The following is a 12,021-nucleotide window of genomic DNA, read 5'->3' on the forward strand; positions in this document are numbered from 1 at the left end:
TTATATGTGTGCTAGGCAATTGTGCTTGCAATTTCACAAGCATTCTTCCACATCTTCTTCTTTAAACCAATATATTCATCACTTAGTTCATAACCAAAACATCATGTGCAAACATATATATACATATATGAGCATGGCGAATTTCAAGGTGTCCATAGCCATCCAAAACACAAATTTTAACTAACATGCAAGAAGCATGAATCATGCTCATGAATGCATCATGGCGAATATGACAATCATGCCCTTTTCAACTTCAATCATGGTTAAACAAAAAGAAAACTCAAAATCTTACTCAAGAGTAGACAATCCATCATTGCATGCATCATCATCAAGCTTCACACTTAGCATGCAATGGCTTTATCACCATAACAACTTTGGCCAAATGCCATTTCCATGGCATAACAAAGATTTGAGCCATGGCTAACATGCACATCAAATTAGCAACCAAAACATGCATGAAACTCCCAACACAACCTCATACATACCTTACTCTTGTTGCAAGTTTAGCCAAATTTCCTTCTAGATCTCTTCTAAACAAAGAAAATGAAGCAAAAATCCTTCCTTCTTCCTTAGTATTTTCGGCCAAAGAAGAGAAAAATAGGTGAACAAAATTTTTTCTTTGCTTCTCTTTCACTCACGGCAAAAGGGGGAAGGATGAGCAAATTTTGATTTTTGTTTCTCTTCCTACATGCTTAATTTTTTATCATTTATCACATCATGCATTAACAAAACATGTCATAACATGTTTTCCTTGCCAATATTCCCTTGTCATGGCCGGCCACTATACCATCTTTGGGGAAATTTGACATGCAAATCCCTTATTTTTGCATGCATGCTCAACTAGTCATCACACATTTCCCCATCATACTTTCAAAGTTTACTACTAGGTCCTTTCTAGTGAAATTCACATTTATAATTCTAAATTGAAACATCAAAATGTCATACACAATTTAACACATATCATAGGCATCAAAATAAATTTTTAATTATTTTTATGCCTCGGTTTTGTGGTCCCGAAACCACATTCCGACTAGGGTCAATTTTGGGCTGTCACATAGAAATTTACTGACAAATGATTTCTAAGCTAAAGAATCCACAGGATGCCTTAATAATTCATCATCGGTTCGTTGATCATGATGCCACGTCATAGACTCGACTGTCTTTGGTGACATGAAAAGCCTTTGAAGCCTTGGTATTAGAGAAAAATATCGCAAAATCTTTATTGGCTTCTTTCTTGACTTTGCCTCATATTCATCCTCATTCACATCTTATGTATTTCTATTCATCCAACGAGATTTACCACAAACGTGACAAGACTGTTGGTTTTTCCGATCACTCCAATACAACATGTAGTCATTTGGTCAACCTATAGCGGCGTTTTTTAAAAAGTACCGCTAATGCTCGATCTATAGTGGCATTTTTCAAAAAGCGCCGCTGATGCTCGACTTATAGCGGTGTTTTTCAAAAAGCGCCGCTAATGCTCGATCTATAGTGGCGTTTTTGGTCCTAGTGCTGCTAATAACCTATTTTGCTGTAGTGCACACTCACGTCACAATTTCTACCCATCAGTCTTTGCAATATCCTCTATAAAATCATTGCAAAGATGTTAGTGAATCGTTTTAAAAAAGTCCTACATTTTTGTATTGATGAGGCTCAGAGTGCATTTGTTCCGAGTAGGCTTATTACTAATAATATTATCGCTGCTTATGAAATTCTGCACTCCATGAGGCGGAAAAGACTTGGAAAAATTGATATCTAAAAATGAAAATTTGTCTCGACATGAAGATTAAGTGTTCAATAAGGACAAATTGTTACACAATGTATTATATAATCAAAATTAATCAAGCTAATTTTTCATGTAGATTGGAGATATTGAAAAGGAATATAAATGGTCAAACAATAATGTTATAAAATGATAGTCTTGAAGTACCATTTCTTTATGTGTTCAATGCACTCATTGTATTGATAATAGTGAATGATACAATACATCATACTTTATAAAATTGTTGGTGACATCTAAAGCATGATAATGCAATTGAATTTTATTGCTATATTGATACGCATCAACAAAATATGTTGTATATCTTGATAATTTACTATTGATAAATAATATTGAATGTCTTATTTTGAGTTATAAAATGATATTCAAATAAGGGGAGCAAAATATGAACTGTTGTAACACCCCCTCACTCGATGCGATGAATAATCGAGAATTCAATTAGGCATTCCCTACCCTACATTTAAGAAGTTAATTTTCAACATTAGGTTACATCATTTCAAAAATCTTAAGTGATGCTTACATGAGGTAGAATAAATTAGCACTATATTTTTCTTTTAAAGTTGTGACATATTGTGTATCGAATAATTATGTACTCCTTTTTTTTTTGCGTAATATGTTAAACTTTGCATTTAAATTGCTGATTTAGAAACCAACAATTTAGCAAATTATATCGAATCCTTCACTAGATTTTTGTTCTATTAAGATTTTTAATAAGACATATCCTTTATACAATAAGTATCTAAGGGTGAGTGTTAAAGAATGTTATCAAGTGAATATTCATTATAATCAACCTTTCACATTCCATTTTCTTGTAATCTCTTTTCTATTTATATATTAGAAAATAAAGAGTCTAATATTCATATATATATATATATATATATATATATATTTTGTAATATAAAAAATGTAATAAAAATACTCTATTATTCTTGCGTTGTTTACATTATTATTATTTTATAACATTTTAAAAATTTATTATTAAAAAAATCAAATCGACATCTATCTATGGACAATCTGTTGCACACCACAAAATTATAAAATAAATTTATTTTTAGTCATTTTATAAGATTTTATCATATTGGTACTTAAATACCTATCAACTTTGCTTCTATTAATATTTTTAATTCAAAAAATAAAGATTGATCCTGTAATTATTCATCCTCAACTAATTCTTCAACACCAAAAATTGAAACCCATTAATTCCATTAAATAATTAAATGTTTTAAATATAAAAATACTTACTACTTCTTCAGTATAACATAACCATCATAAACTCATCACCATTATCACTAACAGCAACCCCCCCCTTTTTTGGAACGAACAGCAAATCCCTTACCACCCCTTCAAGTTCAACATCTACAGCAAACCCAAGCAAAACCAACATTAACCCATATAATTCCAAACCCAGGCAAAAACAACATTTAAAATGGGTTTAGTTTCAGATTCTTTTAAGGCAGTTTGGAGTTTGGTTGGAAGATCCTAACGGTGGAATGGATATTTAAGGGTGGACGACCAATATACTGAATGGGGGTTGATCCCATGGTGGAAGAGGGAGATCGGAAAAAGTTAGCTTGCAAATTTTATTTTAGATCTAGGAAAATCAGGCTTGATTTTGATGAAACCGAGTTCAGATTCAGAAAGAACATGAAAATCGAGCTCGAAAATACGGTGGCTGCCATGGCAGTAGGCGCGGCGGCCCGGTAGCGGACCTGACAATCTGGGTTCTAGTTTTAGAGAGAAAAGGGGAGAAGAAGAAATGAATAAAAAATAGTTTTTTATTTGTTCTTTAAAAATTTATTTATCAAAAACTCAAAAACAAGTGTCTGAATCTGATTGGGTTTTAATTTTTTTAAACGCCATTTGGCATTTGGAGTGGAAATATTAACAGAAGCAAAGAGAAACCAATATGAGATAAAAAAAGTATTAAGTATCACTGCGGAAAAATAGACATAATTTGGGGGTTAAAACGTAAATAAAACTTTTATAATGATTCTAAGGAACCCACTTTTTAAAGTTACTTTTTCTTTTCTCTTCTTTTCACAGATAAATAAAAATAAATTTAAATTATTATGTCTCACAAGAATAAAATTTTAATTATTATGTTAATAATTGATTTTAAAATATTTTAATCATGTTATTATTTATATGCTTTGTGTGTTAAAAGACAAAACCCTTCATAAAGGTCCAAAGTTATTCTCCTTTAAATATATATTATCAATATTTTAATGAAATCAATTAATGGAGATTTATATATATATATATATATATATATATATCAATATTGATTGTGGTGATATTTAAGAATCAATTACAAAATTAGAAATATTATAAAAGGGTAGGATTAAAATTTAAGAACTGGTTTACATAATAGTAAACGTTAAAGGCATAAAAAGTAGAGAGATGGAGAAGAGGAAGAATCTCTTAAAGCTAAGGACGAGTATTTATTGATGAGGGTAACTTCTCTTTAGCCTTAAGTTTTGACGTGTGATCTGCATCTATCATGTCATAATTAATCATTAATGAGCATATTAATCTTCTAAATAAGTAACGATGTGATTGATATAGATTAAATAAAATTTTATATGTGATCTATACAAAAAATAAATTAATACCTATTATTGACAAGGTGGATTGAAAGAACTACATGTATCGTGCATGTATATGCCTACAAGGTCCATATTTGGCTTGGGTGGTGTCTTTTGTGTTAAGTGAGGGTGGACAAAGCTTGATCTTATGAGCCTCTAATTGAAGAAAGATTATAAAGTGGCCTATGTTGAGAAGTTTCCTTCTTGTTTGTTGAGTAAGGAAATGCAATGCGAAATGCACATTTGAAGAGGAGAAAGTGTGTTTCGTGGACGTAAGAGGTTGTGCAAACACTTTTAATTTAAATTTAAAAAAAGTGTAACTTGAATTCTTACCACGTTCACTCATAACTTGTCGGACATGAGCCAACATGATATTTAAAATCTTGGGAGACTTAGACGACCTTGTTAGGAGCTTTGAAGTTCTAAGGAGTGATTCCAATAAATCTTCAGTATTTATAAAGGAATGCCCAAAAAGTAATTGTGTGAGATAATAATCAAATTAATTTTAAACAAAAAATATTAATTGAAATACTTTATTATTATCTTGACAATCATTCTATCAAATGTAATTAAAATGTTTTTCTTTTCTGAAAAAACCCCTAAACTTTTAAGCACTTTTTCCAACCAACAAAATATAATTGCAGAAATAAAACTTAAAATCTAATGATCTACTAACAAAGGGAAATTTCAAGAATACCCTTTACTTTGCAAACTATAACAAAAGAGGCATCTAATAAAAATTAATCTGCTCAATTTGCTCCCTAGTTTTTATCTTTTTTTTTTTTTTTTTAACTTTGCAACAAGGGACGAGATTGCAAATCTCTTACAAACTTTCTTTTTTCACAACAGAGCAGAAAACATTTCATAGCTCGACATTTAAAAACTCAACCCCATTCCCCCTAATATTATATATCAACCCCATTAATTGTCCCTTCTTTTCATAATCATCCCCATAAATTAAAGCACAGCTTTTTAGTTTCTTTTTACTTTTCACAACAGAGTAGAAAACATTTCAAAGCCCCCATACCTAATATTCCCCTAATATTTTTATATCAACCCCCTGCTTTGCCTTTATTTTCATAATCATCCCAATAATTAAAACACAGATTTTTAGCTCCGTACTACCCATAACAACATCAACATGGAATATTTCCCTAATCGCCCCTAATGTTATCTCCCATTTTCAAATCTGCCCTCTGTTTTTGAAAAAATATTACGGAGGTAATCGGATCTTGAAACTACCGGAGAGTTCTAAATAGAGACGAAACGATCTTATTCTGGATCCGAATATATCTACTCGGGTGAACATATTCAGATCTCAGATATCAAGTCGGAGTATACGCCTGAGATCTCTAGTGGCCGAATCATCGATCGGAACATGCTTCTTCTTCGAGAAAGAAGGCAAAGGAAGAGAACTCGGTTCCGGAGAGGCAGCGAAAGCCGATCCAGCGTACACGTCGGATTTTCCTGTCACCGGAGACTTGATATCCACAAATCTGATCTGTTTCGAAACCATTTCTGGATCTGGACCTAACCGATCCGTACCCGTGACAACCAACCCGTCTTCCTTTCCACCGCCGCTGTTGCTCTTGATCTTCGAATCCAACGACTCTCCACGCCTCAAAATCGTAACCTTCTCCATCTTGAAATTGTTCGCCACCGTCTTCAAGTCATCGACGGAGCCAGATCTCTTCGAAACCCGCTGCTCCGACCCGACTCGCTTCCTCTGGACCGGTTTCCTGGTAAATCTAACGTTCCCGTTGCTGTTATTGCTATAACTATTATTATAATTATAGGTAGGATTAAAGCTACCATTTCCATATCTCCGACGAGAACAAGCCGTCGAAGAAACACGGATCCGTTCAATCAAACAATCCTGAGGCCGTAAAATTTCAGTCCCCATGATAATTTATCCCAAAAAAAGAACTCGAGAAAAATAAATAGAAAAGAAAACTGAGAATTAGATGAAAAAAATTACAAAAAAAGGGGATTCGAACAATTTCAGGACCTCATACGGGGAAAATCAAAGGAGAAAAAAAGGAAGGTTTCTTGATTTTTTTTTCCTTCAAAGTATAATAATCCCCTCCCCTTTTTTTGATTTTTTATATATTTTAAAACTCTGTTGTGATATAATCTGTCCACACGAAAGAGATAAGGGAAGAGGGAATATATATAGAAGGGGAAAAAGGAAAGGAAAGGACGACGAAAAAGACGGGGACGGGGACGGGGACGGGGACGGGGACGGGGACGGGTCGGATATCGGGTTTAATTTCGGGCTGGGCTAATTTGGTCTTTGGAGTTTGCGTTGACGAGCGCGTCGTGTGGGTCCTCTGTAGGACCGGGCGGCTTGGTGAGGTGGGACCCACACACTAAAAAAAAAGAGGAATGTGTGATAACGGCAATCGTGTGTTTTGTTTGGTTGTCGTTAGCCGATGTTCGGATTTTTTGGGGACAGGATAACGGAGGTTTGATGTCGGGACGTTTAGTTGTCGGGGTGTTAGGTTCTTTTTTTTTTTTAAATAGAGATTTATTAATTATTATTAGAAGAGTGGGACCCACATCGAATAAGGACATTGCTTTTATTTATTTATTTATTATTATTATTATATAATGACATTGCCTCTTTATTTTTGTGTTGAACATGGAAACAAGTTGCATGGTCTGCTAAAATATGGGTGTTGATTTTAATTGTAATTTTGTTTGATTGGTTGTGGTTATAATTATATAAATATATTTATAGGTAAAAGTATTATAGTGGTGTTTATATTAAGAGTTAGATTATATTTTATTTTATTTATTTAAAGAATAGGTAAATTAATTTTGTATGATAAAGAATAAATGGATTTTTTTTTGTAAAAATTTTATCTATTTCTATTATTAAAATTGTTGTGATTAACAGAATAATCAGACAATTACAAATGGTGTGTCATACGTATCTTATTTTGACGTACATGGATCAATTTTTAACAGTAGAAATTAGTGAAATTTTTAATAGAAATACCCATTTACCTTTTGATCTAACTCATCTTATGAGTAAAGGAAGCAAAATACAATTCAACTCTTAGTCCAATGATCTCTACGATACTTTTACCTTGTATTATTTTAAAGTATTAAGAATGATTTTTAGAGATTTCTTTTCATTCTTAAAAATAGATGTGTACTAATGTTATCTTTCTATTTTTAATCATTGGTTTCTACTTTTAATCATATTAAACCAAAAAAGTAAAAGTAAAATCAATTATTCAAAGTGACGTGGAATAAAAAGTTACAAGTTTCTCAAATTAAAAAAATAATGAAAAGAAAAAAACTTAAAAGGTGAGTTTGGTTGAAGAATGAAGAAAATATGTAAATTACTATTCCCTAAAATTGTAAATAACTTGTTGTATAATAAAGTGACCTAAATTTCCTTCTTCTCAAATGCCACAACTATAATCTTCCTACTTGTTTTTCTTAAAAAGAAGTTATCCACAATTAATTAAGTTTATCTTTAATAATAACTTTCCTAATCACATATCAAATAAAAAACTTGTTTACAACCTTATCCTGTTATCTAATTAAATTTTCTAAATTTAGACCAATTTTATTTCAAATATTTTAGTTAATTAGATTTTACATATATATATATATATATATATATTAAGAAAATATGAAATTCTTCTTAACAAAATTATTCTCTACAAAAAAGGAAATTAGTATTCATGGTTGTATTTAGTTGTAATGTCTAGGAAGCCTTAAAATGTAAACAAGTTACAATTTGTACACCAAAATAAAATATATTTGACAAATTCTATGTCTCAAATAGTCATATACAAGCAAATTGCTGATATCTCTTTTGGTTGAATAATATAAAGTACAATAAATTTAATATTTGAATTATATTCAAATAAAATTAAAAATATATAATATTCCAACAATAGGCTAACCTATATGTTAAACATATTTTATTTTATTTTTGGGTGAATCTTCCTGAGTATAACCGAATTATTGAGCATATTTATTTCCAATACTTTTGACTAGTATATTGTGAGACATAATAATTTCAAAAATATTTTAAAGCACTTTTAAATATATATATATATATATATAAAAATGGGTGGACATTGATTGGGTAGAGAGGGCCCATGTAAGTCCCAATAATTTTCCACTGAAAAGAAAGGAAGAAAATGACATATATTAAAGGAAAAGAAGAAACTTGGAAAAGCATTGTTAAGACTTGAGAGTTTTCGATTTTGATAAATGAAGGTGTAAGGAAGTAATAATGCATTGAAATTCTTTTATGTAATAACTATATTTATTAAACTTTTTAATTAAAAGGATAAATTTGAAAATTTATTGTGTCTTAAGTTAAAATATTATCGATTTCATATAAAAATAAAAATAATTTATTTTGTATATAAAACTATTCAAATAATTTTAAAAAATTCTTTAATTAAATTATATTTCATTAATTCAACTGAAAGTTAAATATAGTATAGAATATAGATGTAAAGAAGATGAGAATAAAAAAGTAAAATGATTAAAGCATAAAGAAAAAGTATGTGCACATCATGGGGAACTTTATAAAGGTTTGTGCCCTTAAGAAAACTAAATATGCGGTCACCATTTGAATATTTTTGCCTTTATTAGTCACTCAATGAGAGTTGACTTTTTCGAATATTGTAATTTGAAAATAAAGAAAAATGTTAAATTTTGAAATTTAAATTTACCCAATGACATTCAATTTTTCTTTATAGATAGATTATATGAAAAGCTTGAATTATGTTATAGTAGTACTCATAATCCGATCTATTTTGTGACCCAAAATTCGATCCACTCTAAAATTTGGAATTCAACCCGCAAAAAGTCTTTTTACGTGCAATTTTAAGGACCCTCTTTAAAGAGGTCGGCTCTTTTGAGATTATCCACTTTTACTTCTATCTCCAACTAAATCATGTATCAACAGTGATGCGGTGAGTGTGTGTCAAACACAACTCCACAATCTCTCTCTCATTCTTTTTCATGGAAAATTAAGCAACAAACACATAAAAGAGATTTAGGGAGTTGTCTAAAGCTCTCTTTGCCTTTTTTTCTCTATAAGTTGTTTCCTTCCATTTTCCTACAAATCTTCTTCTTTCAAGTTCTGCTACCACTTATATTTTTGTTCACCAAAGATTCGGTTATCAATTTGGAATAATTTTTTGGGTTTTGGGATTTGAGATCAGCCTTCTTTTTTTTTTATTAAATTTCTACCTACATTTTTTGTCAAATGATTTAGAGATTTGTGCTCCTTCTCCATGATATTATGATTTAGAAATCTATCATACTTTCTTCTATTCTATTATTTCTATCAACTTCTTTGATTAAAGGTATAAAATCAATACATTTTGGGTGGAACTCTTTCTATTTGATTTTGGGTTTCTTCTGGTTACCCATTTCTGTTCCAAAAAATTGTCTTTCTTTGCATGTAAATTTTTTTTTGATTTTTTGCAAGTAAATTAGTTTGAAAATGACAAAATGCATCAGAATAGCTGGATGTATGGTTCTACAAGTTGTATTAATAATGGAATTATTAATAGTAACAATGTTGGTTTTGTTTTTGAAGCCCGGGTACAACTTAGGTCATGCTAATAATCCATGTTGCCATCCATATCATAATAAACTCAGATTTGGTGACCACATAAACCATTCATATCTACAATTATACCAAGTTCTCTGTACTGACAAATTATTATGGTGGATTCCCTTTTTAGAAACACTGATGCAAACTCCTTCAAAAGTTTTCCTTTAAGTCATATTTAAAATTCTACCATAAGATTAACGAAATGGAGATACCTTCAACTTACTATTTCTTTATCATAACATTGATCAGCATAGAAGTCTCAAGCTTACCTAGATCATGACAGAGAAGCATTTGACCAAATTCTGCCCCAAGGGCATTATAGAATACATCATACAAATATCACAAAAGACGCCACACATGCTTCATTGAATACGCCATAAAGGCCTTACAGAACACGCCATGAATATGTGATCTACCGTGGGGTTTCTCCCACATGGTCTTATACATAACATCATGCCGTGATTTGTCAGTCCAGTCTATATCTCACTAGAGGCATCACCATGAGTGTTTTCATTGACATACAATGCCATGGGTCTCAACCACATGGTCTTACACATCCTTATGTTGTGTTCTACCAGTCCGGTTTACATCTCACTGGAGGCTATACCATGAGTATTCTCCTTGTCACCATGATCTGTCTGTCCAGTTAGCAATGTACCTGCCCTACCAAAGGCATCACAATTTGATGTTTTCTCATTTAGAACAGAATAAGATTAACCAGTTCCTTTAATACACTTAACTAATTCATACTTACCATACTTGATTCGACAAGCATACATACCATACATTAGCTTACTCATGCAGTAACTTATATATCTTACACACTTACCAAGCATTTGAGATGTCATTAACATAAGACTTTCCATTGTAAATTTAACATGCATGAGTCATGATAAGGAATCACTTGAAACTCACCTTTACTACAGCTCAAAGTTCCAAACCCAAATGTTCTTCACAAACCAACAGCAACAACTGCTTAAAAGAACATGAAATCACCATTAAAACCAATTTACAGACAATTTGCTATCATCTCAAATGCAGATGACCCCTATGCAGAGTCTCCTATTCATATCTTATTGTTTATCTGCTTCATAACATGTTTATTCTTTCAAAATCCTAACATGTAGAGTTACTAGACTTACCAAGAGGTTGAAACATCCACCAATGACGTCAAAAACCTTAGCTTCCAGTTTAACGAAGAAGAAGAGAATATTTAATTTTTAAGAAAGCTAAAGTGTAGAATGAAAGAAAGGAAAACCATCTAAACGTTCCCTTATTACCGTATATATATACCAAAATCTCTTAGTGGATCTTGAAAAGTGCCAAAAGTATACAGAAGTTGTCCCTTTAATGTCCTACAAAAATCGAAGAAAATATAATACCGATGTTATTTGACCAATCAATCCATTCAATTAACTCTCAACCAATCACTTTACAGAACCCATCTTGCACATCTTTCGAGCAAACTTGGTGTACCATACCTATGGTGATAATTCGTATGTGGTAGGGGTGTTTAATCTGTTAACCGACCCGAAATACCATTAACTGAATTAACCGACCCTTTTAAACCTTTAACTGTTAACCAAACCGAATTTTTTTGGTTAATTCAGTTGGTTAACCGAATTAACCGAAAATTGTGTGTTTTTTATTTTTGGTTAAAACAAGTATAAAAATTAACTGAATTAACCGAATTAAAGTATTGAATCACTACATAATTAAAAACACTACATACGTCTTGAAATTAACACATCATTAAAATGTAAATCTTTAATATTCTCCATTTGTATCCATTTCTTCTCTCCAAAAGATCTTCATTTGCATTATACCTACAAAAAATATGTGCAAAAAATGAGCATATAATAGAAATATATGCATTTAAAAAAATCAAATAATATAAACAAATGAATAGATTGTAAGTTAATAAGAATAAGATAGTAAACATACCATTCAACTCATGAATTTAGGGTAGGCTCTGACGCATTCCAAGAAAAGTCTAAACATTAAATTGATTAAATAAGTAGGAGTGGTATGATAAAAAAAATTAAAAATATTAAAAT

The 12,021-nt window shown here is 31.1% G+C and overlaps 1 protein-coding gene and 1 long non-coding RNA gene across 2 annotated transcripts; both read right to left on the minus strand.

The window, feature by feature from the left end:
- Nucleotides 1-5,184: 5,184 nt before the first annotated feature.
- Nucleotides 5,185-6,539, minus strand: LOC108457295 (uncharacterized). The gene has a single exon (XM_017756278.2). It carries the CDS (start codon nt 6,266-6,268, stop codon nt 5,684-5,686), a length of 585 nt encoding a protein of 194 aa, XP_017611767.1. The 5' UTR covers nt 6,269-6,539; the 3' UTR covers nt 5,185-5,683.
- A 3,939-nt stretch (nt 6,540-10,478) lies between these two features.
- On the minus strand, nt 10,479-11,223 carry LOC128280715 (uncharacterized). Its single transcript, XR_008270841.1, has 3 exons — nt 11,107-11,223; nt 10,880-10,936; nt 10,479-10,627 (listed from the first exon to the last, which is right to left on the minus strand). It is a non-coding gene; the product is annotated as an uncharacterized LOC128280715 (long non-coding RNA).
- Between the last annotated feature and the right edge of the window lie 798 nt (nt 11,224-12,021).

The sequence above is a fragment of the Gossypium arboreum genome, chromosome 9, assembly GCF_025698485.1.
Source record: "Gossypium arboreum isolate Shixiya-1 chromosome 9, ASM2569848v2, whole genome shotgun sequence".
NCBI classification, from domain to species: domain Eukaryota; kingdom Viridiplantae; phylum Streptophyta; class Magnoliopsida; order Malvales; family Malvaceae; genus Gossypium; species Gossypium arboreum.